Consider the following 18,664-nt stretch of genomic DNA (forward strand, 5'->3'; position numbering starts at 1 on the left):
TGACAGAGGCTATGTAGTGGGATCCTGCCTCAAAAAATTATATGTAATATATAATTTATATTTATATGAATTCATGTGAAACTATATGTAATCTTCGTCGAATTGCCTTGGTGCCTTTGTCAATAGTTGATATTTTCTGTCTACCTTCTATTATGTTTCATTGATCCAGTAGCCAATGATACATTGACTTGTGCTGTCAGTTTTATGTAACTAGACCCAACATCGGAGAAAAATCATCTTAAGATGATTGCCTCTTAACTGTTGGTAGAGTTCACTAAAGTTACCTAGCTCTTGAGTTTTCTTTATGGGAAGATTATAATACACAAATTATGTTTCTTTAAAAGAGATGCAGACAGGTTCTGGTGATAGTAGCAGCTTCCCCTTCTCATCTTCCTCTTCCTCTTCCTTCTCCTCCTTTTGGTCACTGAACATGGAACCTGCACCTAGGCGAGTTCTCTACCACTGAGCCACACTTGTGGTCTTGCTGTATCTTCTTGAGTTACATTGTTTTGTTACTTTTTTTTTTTTTTTTTTTTGGTTCTTTTTTTCGGAGCTGGGGACCGAACCCAGGGCCTTGCGCTTCCTAGGTAAGCGCTCTACCACTGAGCTAAATCCCCAGCCCCTGTTTTGTTACTTTGTATCTGTCCTGGAATTTGTCAGCTTTCTGTAAATTCAATGGGCAGAAAAGATGTTCATGGTGTACCCAGGTTTTTCTTTCAGTGTTTGTAGAGATGTTTCCCTTCTCATTGGACACCTGAGATACCTTCCTTCCTCCTCTTTTTTTTAAATCCTGATCAAGCTGGCTAGAGTAGTGGTTCTCAACCTGTGGGTTGTGACCCCTTAGGAGTCACCTAAGACCAGGGGGAAGATAAGATATTCACATTATGATTCATATCAGTAGCAAAATTTCAGTTATGAAGTAGCAAAGAAAAGAATTTTATGGTTAGGGGTCACCGCAAAAGGAGGAACTGTATTAAAGGGTCACAGCATTTCCTCAAAACACTGACTTTGGAATTCACTGACTAGTCTTCCCAATGGTGCTTGCATTTTTAATGCATATGCGCGCGCACGCACACACACACACACACACACACACACATTCCAAATAAACAAATACATATAAAAAAACAACAAGGCACAGAATTGTATGAAATATTAGAGCAAATGAGTCTCAGCTGTACTCAGCCTCTGTCTGGACTGAAATCCCACCCTAATTCATCCCCAGGTCTTTCCCGTGAAGAACTGTTTGTTCTGTCTATATGGACTTACCTTTTGCATTTCTAATGTAGGGTAAAGAATTTACCCAAGCTGGGGAGATGGCTCAGTGGGCAAAGCATTTGCTGCCTGTACTTGAGGACCAGAGTTCTGATCCTTAGAGGCCATGCAAAAGCCAACAGGTGACAGTGCCAACATAAAGTCAGGAGCCAGAGTGGGGTTCCCCAAGGCAAGCTAGCTATCAAGATTAGTCAGAGTCTGCCAGCTCTGGGCTCAGGAAAAGACCTTGTCTCTATAAGTAAATCAGAAAATGTTCAAAGAAGACAAAGAGTTGATGAACTTTGGGTTCCCATACTAATGATATTCACAAATTTGCCTCTACACATGAACACACACACAAAATACACTCTACATATGCATGCCCCAGATTTACATAACAATTTTAATTTAAAAATCTCCAATGTAAGGCAGGCAGTGGTGATACATGCCTTTAATCCCAGCACTTGGAAGGCAGAGGTGAGTGGATCTCTGTGAGTTCAAAGCTAGCCTTGTCGGCAGAGTGAGTCTGCAGAGGACGGCCAAAGCTATACAGAGAAACCCTGTCCCAAAAAGAAAAAAAAAAAAAAAACCAACCAACCAAACAAACAAACAAAAAAAAACCCCACTCCCCTAGAACAAAACAAAAAACAAAACCCAAAGCCCCTTCTATATATAATTGAATTATTTTTAAATAATTACTGAAAGTATTCAAAATGTAAGACAGCCTGATGCTGGCCTTCAACAGAAACAATGAAACAACATATGTTACACCAAGAATCAGTCAGCTGGGCATCCTAGCCACATCTTTGATAACAGCACTGGGGAGGCAGAGGCAGGCAGATCTCTGAGATTGAAGCCAGCCCGGTCTATAGAGTAAGATCCGGGATAGCCTGTGCTACATGGACAAACAAGGTCCAAAGATGGAGTCTTTCAAGAGAAATTCTGAATGTTTGTCAGAAAACTCCAAGAAAATGAGGCAAGAGTCTCAGTTCCTTCAAAAACACAGACTTGTTTTTGGAGTATGCTTTTTACCCCTCCCAGGTATATCAGATAGGAGTGAGTTAACTTCAGATTGTTCATTACAAATGACTATTATTTTTTATGTCTTTATGGAAAAACATGTTTGTTTTTTTGTTATGTGTGATTTGTTCGCTACATGTTGCTTTCCTGTGTGATTGGATAATTTACTCTCATGACTTTTTTTTTCTTCTTCTTTTTTCTTTTTTTTCTTTTTCTTTTTTTTTTTTTTTGGAGCTGGGGACCGAACCCAGGGCCTTGTGCTTGCTAGGCAAGTGCTCTACCACTGAGCTAAATCCCCAACCCCTACTCTCATGACTCTTAACTCACAGAGTATAAATTGTCTGATGCTCTAAAGAATGCTGGCTATTGCATGAGACTTTAGTCTCCCTCCTTTTTTAGGCTCTATCCTCCCAGGTTCACACAGCCAATTAGAGCAACAAACAAACAAACAAACAAACAAACAAACAAAAAACCCTCCTATCTCAGGGCTGGAGAGATGGCAAGGTAGCTCTGTGGTTAAGAACATTGACTGCTCTTTAGAGGTCCTGAGTTCAAATCTCACCAACCACATGGTGGCTCACAACCATCTGTAATGGGATATATATAATAAATCTTTAACAAAAAAAACTCTCAAAAAATCCCAAAATACTTCATATGAAGGTTGGAGATTTGGCTCAGATATTAGGAACACTTGCTATACCCAGGTGGGGCCCTTACAACAACTTGTATGTAACTTCAATTTCAGGGATCCACATCTTCTGGTCTCCAAGGGGGCATCCACACATACATGGCATTCACTCACCCAGATACATACACATTTAAAATTTACTTTATATGCTGTAAGGGAATGTATTGTTTCATTAGTATGTATATCCTATTAAAATCATTTAACATGCATAATATTTAAAATAAGTAATATATAAGTACACTGTAGCTGTCTTCAGATACACCAGAAGAGGGCATCGGATCTCTTTACAGATGGTTGTGAGCCACCATGTGGTTGCTGGGAATTGAACTCAGGACCTCTGGAAGAGCAGTTGGGTGCTCTTAACCACTGAGCCATCTCTCCAGCCCCCCCCCCCTTTTTTTCTTTTTTTCAGAGCTGGGGACCAAACCCAGGGCCTTGCACTTGCTAGGCAAGCGCTCTACCGCTGAGCTAAATCCCCAACCCCAGAAATAGAATTTTTTAAAAGTATTTTTCTTTTTAAAAATTTTTAATTTTATTTTTTGAGAATTTCATATGAGTACTGTATTTATATCAATCTCCTTCCTTCTTTTTCCTCAAATCCTGTCATTTTCCTCCCACTTGTGAAGCTCATAGCCTATTATTCTTTAACTATAATGATGTATGTGTGTATTTAAGTACAGTCTTCTGAGATAATTTAATGTTGCTCATATGTACTCAGGACTGACCTCTTGGGACTGAATAACCTATCAGGAGCTTGACCTGGAGAAGACTGAGTCAATCAGTCAGTCAATCAGTCTCTCTCTCTCTCTCTCTCTCTCTCTCTCTCTCTCTCTCTCTCTCTCTGACCATTAATTGCTTGTAGAGACAGTCTAGTTTCTAGTTTAAACACAAACTATTATTCTGTAATTATTCCTCAGATAGACCAAGATTACTCCATTACTGTAAACACTGCTTCTATTAGAGATGATTTTCAGCTAGGCCGTTGTGGCGCATGCCTTCAGTTCCAGCACTAGAAAGAGGCAGAGACAGTCAGGTCTCTGAGTTCGAGGCCAGCCTGGTCTACTCTGGTTTACTTTGACTCTTTGTTTTGGCAGTTTCAGTACGTGAACCCAGGGAGGCAAAGCATCATGGTGAAACAGGAGTGCTTGGTAGAGCATCCTCCCTTACGATGGCCAAGAGGCACGATGGGGCAGGGTCCCAGTGTCCCCTTGTTTGTTTACTCTTCTATTGGTGTGAAGAGACACCATGACCATGGCAATTCTTACTTTTAAAAAGCATTTAATCGAAGCTGGCTTACAGTGTCAGAGGTTTAGTCCATTATCATCATGGTGAGAAGCATGGTGTCACACAGGTAGACATGGTGCTGGAGAAGTAGCTGGCTGTTCCACATATGGATCTGTAGGCAGCAGGAAGAGCAGAGAGACTGGACCCAGCTTGGGCTTTTGAAACCTCAAAGCCCCACCCCCAGTGATACACTTCCTCCAACGAGGCCACACCTCCTCTGTCCTTTTCAAGCAGTGCCACTCCCTGATGACTAAGCATTCACATATATGACCCAATTGAGGCCATTCTTATTCAGATCACCACATCCCTGTCAGAGCCTGTCTCTGGTGATCTTCCAGCTAGGTCCCGCCTCCTCAAGGGTCTGTCATCTCCAATGATACCACAGGCTGGTGACCAGATCTTTAATATCCGGCCCTTCCAGACCCAACCCATAGAGAGTACACTTCACGAATGTGATCCCTTTTTGTTTTCTTGGTGCTGAGGCTCTACCTCAGAGCCTCATACATACCAAGCAAGCCCTTGACCACCGAGGTACATCCCCTCCTGTTAATGTGCTAGGTTGACCAATACAGTATTCCTGGTGGCTCTAGCTGCTCAGTTGGCTTAAGTGGCCACAGTTGAGTCTTGTTCTGTGTATCCTAAGAGTCCTGTTGATACATTCCCTTCTTTAGGTTGCAGGGCATGCAAGATTGACCAGACAGACCTCAAAGAGCTGAGACAGTGAACGGAGAGACTGTTTGAGGGTCACTAGTCTCTCTCTCGGTCCCTGACTACAGACTTGCCCCTTTCCCAGTGTGACCTCACAAAGTTCCACAGCACCCTGGAACCCAGGGCTGTTGTGTCCTCGAGAAATCCAGGAGAACGGCTCCTCCCTGATGGCCTGCTGGTTGTGGCAAAAATGAGTGACGTTGTGTTCTTCTCCTTCGTTGTCTTCCTGGGCAGCCGTTGGGGTGCAGAGCCCCTGTCTATCCCTGTGACTGAAGGTATCGTCACAAGTCTATTGTCGTGGCAACGGGGATGGAAGACTCCCAGGGAGCCTCAACCAGGCTGGCTGGTGGGCCCTCCTCCTGTCCTATTTCCTTTACCTAAGCTTGCCTACCTGTGATGCTCCCTCAAATTCTAGTGCTTCATAAGACAGTCCATATTTAGAGGCATCAATCCTTCATTAAAAAAATATTTTCAAACATCTCACAAGTAGAAAGATCAACAGGAAGAACAGCTATCCACAAACCTCTCAATCCCAGCCCTCGGGCGGGAGGCAGAGACAGTCAGATCTCTGTGAGTTCAAGTCCAGCCTGGTCTACATAGTGAGCTTCAGGACAGCCAGAGCCACAAAGAGTTTACACTAATTATATACAACAGGTTATGACATTTTCATACTTGTGTGTAATGTGTTTAAATTCACCTGTCACCTCTTGTTCCCATCTCACTCTCTCCCCGGGTCCCCTTCCTCACCCAAGTTAGTCCCACTTGTAATTTCATCTCTTTTAAAAGTAGCCCAGTGAGTTGCATTGCTCTGCTTCTAGCAGGATGGGGGAGTTGTCTGTAGAAGCGTGCCCTGTTAGTGGCTACACCACTGAAGAATATCTACTCCCACCCCGAATCATTAACGTGTGTAAATCTACAGGGAGTGGGGAGATCAAGAGACAGGGAGTCAGCTGGCATAAAGGGGAGGTTTTGTGCAGATAATCACGGCTACTGTGTGTACACGTGTGTGATGGCTGTGTCATACTTGGGAGTCAGTATTCCACGCACACCACGTCTTCCTCCTCCTCTTACATTCCTGTCTCCCTTCCGCAATGTCCCCTGCAGCCTGGAAAGTATGGTCTAGATGTCCCATGTATATCTGGGGATTCCAACCTCACTCACTCTTGTCTCTTGGATCAGCTGTGAGTTTCTGTAGCTACCGCTGCTCGATACAAGAGGTCTGACGGAAGCAGCCGGCAGTGCTAGTCTATGGACACAGTTACTTGACGGGTATGTCCTGACTGTTGAGCAGGGCAGTAGCTTCTGTACCAGAGTCTATGATCTCCCAACCATAGGCTTAAGGTACCAGACATGAATTCTCTCTTAAAGTGGGCCTCAGGTCCAATTAGAAGCTGGTTGGTTCCCTCCTATAACAGACTTGCCACCGTTGTACCAGTGGGTATATTTTGCCTGGCTAGTTGATAGTGTGGTGTATAGAAACCACATCTTAGTAAGACTTAGTGACGGGACCTGGAGAGATGGCTCCTTGGTTAAGAGGACTTGTTGCTTGTGCATGAACCCCAGGTTTGATTTCCAGTACCCACGTGGCAACTCACAATAATCCATCCAATAATTCAGTTCTGACACATGCACACAGCAGACTTACATGCATGCCATCAAAACATTCGGACACATAAGATAAAGACAGTGACAATTTCTCCCCAGCAGCCTAAATGGCGCCTTCTAACACTTTGAGCATCATAGGCAGTGGGGGCGCTTCCGGTTTAGCTGAGCTTGATTCTTGATTTCTCTGTCTTGCTACCAGAACATGCGATATCTTCAGTAATAAGATCTTACCATCACTGCTGGGCAACCAACAGCAGTGACAACTTTCTGTATTGTCTATTATTTTTGTGTCTCAAGTACAGTGTCCATCTCTATGTATCACCCCCACTGTGCTGGATGCATTCCAAGACCCAGTGGCCACGCAAGCCTGTGCACAGTACCAAAGCCCCCTGTGTTTTCTCTCATATGCATATATGCTATCTCTCCTGGTTAACTGTTACTTATCACTCATGATGGCCATAACTTCTGCTGTCTGGGATATAATTCCAAACAGGCACTAAATTTATTTGCCTTCTTTACGGTTCCATGGATAGAAGATCCGTTTTAAATTTGTACACTGCTCTCTGTAACCTTGATGAAATTGGGGGACCTCTTGCTCCACCCTGCCTTCAATGGGAGCCATTGCTTTGTCCAGTGTATCCACACTGTGTTGGCTGCCTTCCCTTTGTCCCAAAGCCATCTAAGGCACCATGTTGCAGATGCTATGGTGTCACAGGGCTTGTGTTCAGTCCCTGGTCTCCTACCTCCCCCCACCCCCTATTTATTTATTATTTGCTGAGTGCATGTGTGGAGGTCAGAGGGCAACTGAAGGGAGGTCAGTTCTTTCCTGTGGGTCCCAGGGATCAAACCCAGGCCATCAGGCTTGAAGGCAAGTTGTTTCTTTACCCACGATAGTGCTTAGTGTCCCTTGAAAGTGTCCCCCTGAACAGCAAGCCATGTGACAGACCTACTATGAAGAAGGTTTATTGGTGGGAAGGGGAGCTGGAAAAGAGGTAGAGGCAGAGAATGGGGTACAGAGAAGGACCAAAGGAGAGAGAGGAAGAGGCTGGCCAGACACATGTGGAGGGAGAGGGAGATGGGGGGGTGGGGGGGAGAGAGAGAGAAGGAGGGGGTGGAGGGAGAGAGAGACAGGAAGGGGGAGGGAGGGAGTGGGGGAGAGAGAGGGAGAGAGGGGGAGAGGGAGAGAAGGAGAGAGGAGGGAAGGGTAGGGTGGGGGGAGGAGAAGGAGTAGTTCTTTTCTTTTCTTTTCTTTTCTTTTCTTTTCTTTTATTTTATTTGAAGTAGTAGTTCTAATGTGACAGGTTGGCTTACAGCTGCAGGCAGAGATACAAGCTGTTGCTAGGTAGCTGTTGGGCGGAGCCCAGAGGAATTGCCAACGCCCACTTGAGCCATCTTTTAAGCCTGCTTGCTCTATTAATAAAGGCCCAAATTCCGGGTAGTGATGCAGTCCATTTAAACAGGGCAGAGAAAAGAAATGAAGCACGCCTTTTTAAGTGGCAAGACAAATGTTCTTGACTATGAGAAGAATGTTGCGTTTGATAAGATGTACAGTTGGGATGGACTGAACTCAGACCTTGAACACGGACGGACAGACGGGCTTTACTACTAACTGGCAGTCTCTGCTCCAGAGGGAATTTTCTATTCATGCAATTGGAGAAAGCAAATTGTTGGACTGGCCCACAAATGTTGTATTTACTGGCTATGAAAGAGTGTTGTTGCAGGGTGGTATAAAGCTAGCAGGATATGTAAATGTTGGCTCCCTCACCTGCCCCTATACAGAAAGGCAAGCTGCCATGGGGGAGGTCCTGTAGCCCCCAAAGCCAACTGGATGAGTAAGGAGTGTGACTTTTTGTATAATAAAAGCTGGTGGCTGGGGGTTGGGGATTTAGCTCAGTGGTAGAGTGCTTGCCTAGCAAGTGCAAGGCCCTGGATTCGGTCCCCAGCTCCGAAAAAAAGAAAAAAAAAAAAAAAGCTGGTGGCTGAAACTGGGGCAGGAGGATAGACAGAATGACCAGGCGGGAACAGACAGAGGAGGAGAGAAGGGAAACTCGAAATGAACAGGGGGGCGGGAGAGAGAGAGTCATGTGGAGACAGGCAACTTTGGAGAAATCAGTTCAAGTTAGACGGGCTAAGAGACTGCTCCAAGCAAACAGGTCAATAGCTCTATAGTATACAGACGTCTCTGTGTCTTTATTATTAAGCCACAATCAGGACCCCCAAAGGTCCCACAGTAGCAAACATAATTAGTGCCTGTTTAATATTATACCCCAGACAGCAAAAGTTATGGCCACCAAGCATAAAGAACAGTACCATGGCAAAGATAGTCCCTGAATATATGAGAGAAAGCACACATGGGCCTTGGTACTGTGCACAGGCTCAGGCGTCCACTGGGGTCTTAGAATGTATCCTGCATGTAGAGGTGACATAGAGAAGAAGTCATTTATGTCTGGATTTTTGACCCAGGGCTGTGAAGTCCAAGCTGGCCTTGAGCTTGCTCTAGAGGCAAGGTTGGCCAAGAACTCCTGGTCCTGCCCCCACTTACCCCGAAAATACTAGGATCACAGGTGTGCACCGTGATGGAATCACAGAGGATCTTGTTTCTCCTGCAGGTGTGGAGAACGAGTTTTCCTCAAGTTCAAAGCATCTTGAAGAAGATATGGCTAAACTATTTGGTAAGTAGTTGCCTGTGAAACCTGAGGCTGGATTTGAAGAAGTCGCCTCTTCCAAGTGGTTTGGGTAGGAGGGAAGGGGAGTATTCTGCCTTGTGGCTAAGAATCAGTTCCTCTAAGTATCCGGGTACCCCAAAATTAATCAAATGGGGCGATAAACCAAACCTTGGTAAGATCTCTGCTTCTCAAAATGGGTGCACGTGGTGGGGTCAGACTGCCATCCGGAAGATCACTGAAGCCATGACCCACCTCAGCCTACCGTACCACTCCTGCCTGGATGCTTTCAGTTTAGTAGACAGCATGAGGCCCCAGGCTGAGCTGGGACCCACACAGGGGGACATTAAAAGACACTTCTCCATATCCTCGGTATTCGATTCAGTGGAGGGGCGTTTATATAGAGCTACAGGTCAAATCCAGAGCCTACCATTGAGCTGCAGCCCCAGTCCTGTAAAGTTTATGTGTTTGTTGTTTTTTGCGTTGAGGCAGGGTCTCCCTGTGTGTAGCCATGGTTGACCTCCCACTCAGAGACCCACCTGCCTCTGCCTTCCGGTTGCTGGGATTGGAAGTGTGCATCACCAGACCCATCTGGGAGACTCCGGGCTCAGAACGGGCTGGTCCTCTACAGGTCAGGGGAGCAGAGGCAGAGGGACAGTTCTGACACACAGTGGTCTGCAGAGGAAGCACTGGACGACAGACACGCACAGTGGAGGCTCTTCCTGCTTCCTGTGGGCAACCCTTCCTGGCAGGACCCACTTCATGCACATGCTGAGGTCTGCACAGCCTTGGGCTGGAGTCCTGCCTGCATGGACGCCAGGTTTTTCCCTCTCTCCTTAACCCAACCCTGGCTTTGCTGTTCCTTATAGACATGTTGTATGTCTGCTAATGTGATACAGAGAGTGGTCTCCTCCGTTAGGGCATCTCACTTTAAAGCCAGCTGCTTTGAGATCATCTGGTCCTCCGCTGATAGTTGTGTCTCTATGCAGAATGGCTGCTGAAGCTCCAGACATTGCATCCAGACGCCCTGCTTTCCAGATAGGGAAGCGCAAGCTCATTGTTTTAAATTTTAAAAATTTAATTTTTAAAAAAAATTATTTTATGTATGTGAGTACACTGTAGCTGTTTTCAGACACACCAGAAGAGGGCCTTGGATCCCATTACAGCCACCATGTGGTTGCTGGGAATTGAACTAGGGACTTCTGGAAGAGCAGACAGTGCTCTTAACCATGGAGCCATCTCTCCAGCCCAAACATTTAAATTTTTTATTCAAGCTGGGCATGGTGGCTCACATCTTTAAAACCTGTTCTTAGGAAGCAGAGGGAGGCTGATTGTGTGTTCTGGGCCAGTCTGGTCTACAAAGACCAACTAAGAGTATATAGTGAGACCCCGTGTCTCCAAAATATATACAATTATAAAATATATAAAATATACAAAATTAATAAAGTTTTCTGTCCAGAGAAGCAGCACTCTTCTGCTCAGGGTCTCTGGGTCTCAGTTGTCTTTTGAGGACCTCTGTGTGTTGTGTGGCCTCGATTTATCTACCAGGGAGGATGGGATAGGAAGTTTTCTTTGAGGATGTAGATGTTTGCACCCTTTGAGGCTTCAACCAGGGACTAGATGCAGGCAGCTTGGGATGGAAAAGCATAGACCCTGTGACAGAGAGCCCATGTTCCTGTCCTTTGACTCTTGCGTGGTACACCCCTCTCTTTCATCCTGACCCCCATAGTTCACAGAGCAGAATGCTGACACGTTCCCAAGCCGCTCTGTACTTGCTATTAGAAGGGTTGGCAGTGAGGCGTTTGGCCCTGGGCACAGTGTTCACGCTCATCCTACGCTCAGTGCCTTACGGACCCTGTTACACACAGTTTGCACAAAAGTCCCCTCAGTTAAAAGCTTCCCCATCCTACCAGTGAGGGCACCAAAATCCAAGAGGTGAAGCTGTTTGCTGAGATCATGTCCTCACTGGGGTTTGATTTTTGTACCTATTGGCCCCTAAATCACACCGAGCTTCACAGTGTCAAATAAGGGGAAAGGATAACAGCGTAGGTTGTTGGTTCATGAAAAGGGTTGGCATGTAACTGCATTCAGGGATGAGGTTCATTAGGGGAAAGGGCCGCCAGACCACGAGAGGGCCCGGATTCAGGAGAGTGTTAGAAAGGAACAGTACAGCACATTAAATCCAGCATAACTGGGCCTTAGGAGTAGAGGTGTCACCATTAAAACCTCCAGGGTTTAGTAAGAGTGTGTGTTAGTTCCTTTTTAGTTGCTGTGATAAAACACAGGACCTACTTAGGGATGAAAGGGGCTCCTTTGGGCTTTTGGGTCCTGAGGGATAGAGTTACTAATGGCAGAAGGGCATAGCAGTAGAATAGGAAGCTGGCTGACCACATTTGTGTTCACAAACAGGAAGGAGGGACACACACATTTGCATGCACGCACACATACACCACACGTGCATTCTCATGCACACACAGTCACATAAGCACACACATGCACACATTTGCACACACAAAAACCCACACACCAACACACACATGTGCACACACATGCGCAGGCACACAGGCACTCACATGCATACAAGCCCACACTTGCACACACACACACACACACATACAGGCACACATACTCACACACAGGATTGAATAGAAAGTGGGGTGAGGTTATAAATCCTCAGAATCTGTTCCCAGTGATAAACTTCCTCTAGCAAGGATGTACTTCCTAACAGTCTTATAATCTGCCCCAAAGAGCATCACTAACTGAGAACCAGATGTTCAAACACACAAGCCCATGGGAGGCATTGCTCACTTAAAGCACTGCAGAGGGATAGCTTAAAATGAGAGATAGTCATCATGATAGGGTGGGGGGAGGCCCAGAGGAGAGTCTTCAGAGAAATTCTTTCCATAAAGGAATCTGCTTTTCACATCACTTCACGTATGTGTGTGTGTGTGTGTGTGTGTGTGTGTGTGTGTGTGTGTGTGCGCGCACGCGCGCATGTGTGAGTGAGTGAGTGAATGTGTGTGTGTGTGATTTAGTCTGCTCTAACCTACACCTCAGGAGCATGGAGGAGGCAGGTCTTGGGTAGAACCATTCATTAGTTGCTATAAAAACCATACACAGCATGTGATACACAACTTAACTCTTGGTCCCAGGGCAGAGCTGAAGAGGATGAAGTTTGAGGAGATTGGAAACAGGTGACCTGTTTCTTCAGGCTGTGGGCTTTGGCCGCTTAGAGTAACCATTATCTTAAAGGAGCAGGCCCTTGACCTAACACTGGGAGAGGCGACAACGTCTCAAGTGAAGGAAAGATGTGAGTCTTGTAGACATAAGAAAGAGGCTTTGCTTATGTGTGGGGCAGCTTGGGAATAGACTCAGGGAATCGAGACCCATAGGTTGAGAAACTGAGATGTTCCTGCCCCCTGTGCTTCGTAGGTGGTGGGTGTTCTCTGGCCAGGATATCTGGAGCAATCACGATTCTGTAGTTAGGATGGCATCTTAGAGCAGAGCATCCTGCCTCCACTGAGTTTGACTTCTCATTCATTCACACATCCGTGCACACGCTAGGTAGGTGCAGAACAAGGCACGCCGCTCTTACATCCGGTGCTAACGATGTCGCTTGCTTCTCCTCAGATGAGATCGTGCTGCAGGTGTTTCCCAGCACTTTAGATGGTACAAGCACGGCTGGCAGACTGATCACGGGGAGAGACGTGAATGAAAGCAAGTATATGTTGAGGGGCTCAAAGCGCACGCGTTCTAACGGGCTGTGTGGTAGTGGGTGTGCTTGTCCTGTGACTTGGGCGGCCTGGAAACCAGCTATCGGTGGGGGCGTTTCCAAACTGAGATGTGGAGAAAGAGGATGGGGAACCCTTATCGTAACCTTCATCATCTATGGAGCGTGTGATTAAAGTATGGCTGTGCCTGTTTTATTTGGGGAGGGGGATCCTCCTCAGGGTCAGGCAGCTTCTGTCCCTACAGATGTTCAGAGGGTGGGATCACTGTTCCTGGTAACAAGCTTGGTATAGTGTTAGAACCTTCTTCTCACCCACCCTTCATAGTTTATTGCCCAGGAGTTGCTAGTCTTGGGGTGCACAGTCTTCTCACCTCCTCATCACCCCCTCCTGCCTCAGCCATGATAAAACTATTTACTCAGGGCCACACAGCTGATTTCTCCATTAACACCCGAACTCAAGTGCTTATGCTAAGAGAAAACATCTGGCCGCATGCACAGACCAAAGCAACATAATTTGACTTAGGGTGCCCGTGAGCCCTAAATCATGCGAATAGCAGAGAAGGCCGTCTCCATTAAGAAATATTGAGAGCGGGTTATTACTTAGCAAAATATAGCAGAAATATGTGCCGTGTTGAGATTGCACTAGAAAGTAAAGCAGGTTTGTATCGAACGATCCTGCCGATGCCTTTCACAGGCCACTCAATAAAGGCACACGCGTGAATATTTCCGTCGCATAATCTTTCCAGCTTGCTCCAGGCCAGTTATACCTGTCCCCTTAGTTGACACAATAGGACATGCTTTCAGCAAAGTGCTTAAGCATTAGATGTATTCGGTCCTAATGACTCCCTTACTGGCTCATTAATGGAGAACTGTTCCTTTGTCATTTTGATTTTTTTTATTGGCTTAAAGCAGCCCTGCTTGGCATCTTTTGGCATCTGCCACCCAGGCCCTTCTACCAGTTTTCTTGGGTTATAGCCGGTGTGTGCGCACACATCAGTCAGTGGCTCGTGCCTGTTGTCTGCAAAGAAACGGTGGGAGATAGCCTCTGCCAGGCTGAGTGCTGGAACTTCAGGCTCTGTGTTTTCACACACATCTGTTTGTTCTGTGTGTGGGTGCATGCATTTGCTGTGGTGTGCGCGTGGAAGTCAGGAGTTGGTCCTCTCCTCCCACCGTGTGGGTCCCAGGGATTGAACTCATCAAACTTGACCAGAAGTGCCCTGCCCTGCCAAACCACCTTGTGTGCTCAAACTTTAGACACTTGCAGATACTTCATAGATGAAGAGAGCACGGGGTCACAGTGATGGTTACTTCTCCACTTTGCAGAATCAACTTTACGTGGGCCTCTGGGCATGCATGTGAAGGATTATCTTTTTTTTTTTTTTTGGTTCTTTTTTTCGGAGCTGGGGACCGAACCCAGGGCCTTGCGCTTCCTAGGTAAGCGCTCTACCACTGAGCTAAATCCCCAGCCCCGTGAGGGATTATCTTAATTTTGGCAATTGATGTGGGTGGGACCATTTTCTGGGTTGGGGATGCTGGGCTGTATGAGGTGGGGAAACTGAATGCAGTGTACAAAGCATGCATTCGTGCATCTCTCATTGCTTGGTGAGCATGGATGTGATGTCACCAGCCAACATCCTGCTCCCACCTCTGTGTCTTTTACACCATAATAGACTGCATCCTTTTGGAAGCATGAGCCAACATAAACTCTTTCTCCCTAAAGTTGTTTTCGCCAGAGTAATTTTTTCACAGCACTGAGAGACTAAGACACCAGTTGTGCTGTTCCTATGGAAGTACCTTGCAGAGGAGTGGGGCCTTAGAGAGACGAGGTGTAGATTTGAGGAAAGTTTTAACCACAGCTGGTGTTTGTTTTCCCATAGCCTATCTCCACCATAATGGGGTCAGCGATTCTGTGTTGGCATCAAGTTCATATCAGCAAGATGACTACTTGGATAAGATATTTGGTAAGTTACCTCCTTCTGTGAAAGTTTTAGGTTGTATTTGAAGAAGTCTCCTGCTTGTCTTGGTCTCTGAAGTAACTCCTTGGCTGTCTCTGAGGAAACTCCTTGGCTGTTTATGAGGTAACATTTTGGCTGTCTCTGAGGTAACACTTTGGCTGTCTCTGAGGTAACACTTTGGCTGTCTCTGAGGTAACACTTTGGCTGTCTCTGAGGTAACTCCTTGGCTGTTTATGAGGTAACATTTTGGCTGTCTCTGAGGTAACACTGGCTGTCTCTGAGGTAACACTGGCTGTCTCTGAGGTAACTCCTTGGCTGTCTCTGAGGTAACTCCTTGGCTGTCTCTGAGGTAACACTTTGGCTGTCTCTGAGGTAACACTGGCTGTCTCTGAGGTAACACTTTGGCTGTCTCTGAGGTAACACTTTGGCTGTCTCTGAGGTAACACTTTGGCTGTCTCTGAGGTAACTCCTTGACTGTATCTGAGGTAACTCTGTGGCTGTCTCTGAGGTAACACTGTGGCTGTCTGAGGTAACTCCCTGGCTGTCTCTGAGGTAACTTGCTCTACTCCTTCAAAGGGAAGTTAAGCATGTTGCCTTGTGGCTAGAATCTGTTCCTCTAACTATTGGAGTCCCAAGAAAATAAGCAGAAAGTGGAATATAAACATTGAGAAAGAACTCTGTTTCTCAGAGCAGGTGAGAATAGCTTGGGTGACTGGAACAGGCTGACCTGCCTAAATGTCACACCCTGGGGCATGTGGGAAGACCTTTGCTTTAGGACTTCTGACAGCCCTCCAGAGCTGCTTCAGCATTCTCTCTGAAACTCTTACTCAGTTTTTGAGAAAGGTGAAGGTCCAGATGTAACTTGACAAGGTAGGAGAGCTCCAGGAACCTGTTCTTTTGCCAAAACATCACAAGAGCTGACAAGAGCTGTCTTTTTTTCTTTTCTGTTTTAGAAGCTCTTATTTTTAATCTTTGTATTTTCTCTGAAGGGCCTAAAGTTTGACATATAAAATAAAATCTCACTTCCATTATTCAAACCTATTTAATCTTTACCATTTATATAAACTAGATATATTAACAGAGCATTATCATGTGGGTGTTTTTTATTTTTAAAATTTTTTCATACAATATATTTTAATCATATTCTCTCCCCTTTCCTAATTATTTCTAGATCCCAACTTTCTATCCACCCAACTTCATGCTCTTTTTTTCTCTTAAAAAAAAAAACCCAAACTAACACACACACACACACACACACACACACACACACACACACACACACACACACACACGGTGTCTATTTCATATTGGCCAACTACTCTTGAGCCTGGGGCCTGCTCTGTGGTATGAATGATATACCCAACGTCACTCCATTGAAGAAAACGGATCCCCTCCTCCTCTGAGCAGCTATCAGTTGCAAATAGCTTCTTGGTCAGGGATAGGATTTTACAACAATTTCTCTGTGCTGGGATTTTGTCTGATTTGAACTTGTACATGTCTGTACATGTGTGCAGTCACAGACTCTCTGAGTTCATAAGAACACCACGCTGTGTCTTGGAGTCTTCTATCCCCCCTACCCACCTGTAATAATCGTTTCTCCTCTTCTACACAGCTCCCTAAGCTTTGGGGAGAGTGGGTTTGATAAAGACACCACATTTAGAGCGGAGTGCTTAAAGGTCTCTCACTGCCCAGCTGTAGGTCACTGTGTTCATTACCATCTGTTGCAAGAAGAAGCTTATTGAGCCAAAGACAGGGCTCAGCGATGGAGAGCAGTGGACGCTCTTCTAGGACCTGGGCTCAATTTCAGTACCACCCTGTGGCTCACAAACGTCTTTAACTCTAGTCCCAGAATATCCAACACCATTTTCTGGCCTCTGGGGGGTACCAGGAGTGCACAAGGGGCACAGACATTCAAGTAGGCAAGACATTTATACACGTACATTAAAAATTAAGAAATCGGGGTTGGGGATTTAGGTCAGTGGTAGAGCACTTTCCTAGCAAGCAAGGCCCTGGATTCAGCCCTCAGCTCCAAGAAAAAAAAGTTTCAAAAAAAATTAAGAAATCTTTAAAAAAGAAGCTGCTTCTCTGGTGGTGGTGGGGGAGGGGGAAGGTGACACACAGGACTATGTGTGTAGCAATACCTCACAAGGGGCCATTTTGTTGCTATGCTTGATTAGCAGTGTATCAGTATTAGCTTTCCCCTAGGGCCATGGTTCTAAACCTTCCTAGTTGTGTGACCCTTTAATAAAGTTCCTTATGTTGTGGTGACCCACAACCATAAAGTTGTTTTTGTTACCACTTCATAACTGTCATTTTGCTACTGTTATATATTGTAATCTAAATATCTGTTTTCTGATGGTCTTAGGTGTTCCCCATGCAAAGGTCATTCAACTAACCCCCAGGGGTCATGACCCACAGGTTGAGTACCACTGCTCTAGAGCCACGAGCTATCTAATCTCAGATTCTTGGCCTCATTAGCAGGATTAGTTATGAGCTCCAATTTATGGACTGGTCCTTAAACCCAGTTTTTTTGTTTTGTTTTGTTTTTTAAAGTTGGTTACTCCCATAACCTTTGTGACACTATTGCATTAGGGGTATGTCTTGTGGGCAGGTCGATAATGTAGCCTTCAGGGTTCACAGATAGGTGAGATCGATGATGACTTTTTGCTCTGGTAGGGTGTATAGCACCTTCCAACTCTATGAATGCCAGCCCGTAGGGGTGAAGCTTCTGCTTGAGCAACAGCTCGATTTTTTGGTGTTAACTCCACAAGTATGTGGTGTCTTCAGCAATGGGGTCTCACCAACGGGTCGAGGAGGGTAACCAACAGCCACAGTCAATAGCTTGTAATATTCTTGGGGAAAGCCTGTGGGCCGATAAGTCAAAAAGATGCAACCCGCTCCTATACTGGGGTTTACCTGGTAGCATATCGTGAGTAGTTGCTATACTCTCACTATATGGTATGGACTTACTGTATAATGGGGAGGGTCGCCTTAAGAATTGTTGAGAGGAGACTTATCAAATTCCTACAGTGCTTGAAGAAGAGGCTGCCAGGATCATTGAAGGGCTAAGGCGGCATGAGTGCACTGTACAATGAAGTTCTCCGGGCTGCAGAGGCTTCCAGACTACTCTGTTGAGGAACTTACAGAGGTGGGGCTGGAGAGATGGCTGGCTCAGCAATTTACAGCATGTACTGACTGCTCTCTCTGAGGACCTGAGTTTCATTCCTACTGTCCATATCAGGTAGCTCAAATACACCTGTAACTGCAGCTCCATGAGGATCCAAGTTTTCTGGCTTCTGTGGGCACCTGCTCTCACATGCAACACACACACACACACACACACACACACACACACACACACTCCTCTACTTAAAGAGAAAGAAAGAAAGACACTGTGCAGGGTGAGCAGTTAAAAGTGCATGTGACACAATTGTGATGATCTGTGTTCAGTCCTAGAAGTCCTAGAACCCATGCACCATAGAAGAGAACAGACTGCAGGGCTATCCTTCGACTTCTCCACTTGTTCCCTCGACAGGTGTGCCTGCGCTCACACACATGATATGTAAAGAATAAGCCTTTTTTCTTCTTTTGGGAGATAGAAATGGGAGGACACCTTGGTCAGACTACTGGCTGACCTCAGAGGTTGTAAAACAGAGGCAGGACCCACACTTACTAAGGAACACACATCGTACAATAGTTTGACAAAATTGCAATGTATAGTCCTAGCCCTTAACTAGCAAGCAGGGATCAGCAGTCC

The 18,664-nt window shown here is 45.7% G+C and overlaps 1 protein-coding gene across 3 annotated transcripts in view; it reads left to right on the forward strand.

Moving 5' to 3' along the window:
- The first annotated feature begins 4,228 nt into the window (after positions 1 to 4,228).
- Positions 4,229 to 18,664, forward strand: part of C9h2orf92 (similar to human chromosome 2 open reading frame 92) — a 41,182-nt gene continuing 26,746 nt past the window's right edge. For 2 of the 3 annotated variants that reach the window (XM_008767046.3, XM_063268116.1), the window contains exons 1-4: positions 4,229 to 5,229; positions 9,169 to 9,231; positions 12,853 to 12,939; positions 14,830 to 14,913. In XM_008767046.3, coding sequence (XP_008765268.1) covers positions 5,145 to 5,229; positions 9,169 to 9,231; positions 12,853 to 12,939; positions 14,830 to 14,913 — 319 coding nt within the window. In that variant the 5' untranslated portion in view covers positions 4,229 to 5,144. Of the gene's footprint in view, positions 5,230 to 9,168; positions 9,232 to 12,852; positions 12,940 to 14,829; positions 14,914 to 18,664 lie in introns of those variants that run through there. The other variant, XM_063268115.1, reaches the window with a different exon arrangement.

This window comes from Rattus norvegicus, chromosome 9 (assembly GCF_036323735.1).
Source record: "Rattus norvegicus strain BN/NHsdMcwi chromosome 9, GRCr8, whole genome shotgun sequence".
Classification (NCBI taxonomy): Eukaryota; Metazoa; Chordata; class Mammalia; order Rodentia; family Muridae; genus Rattus; species Rattus norvegicus.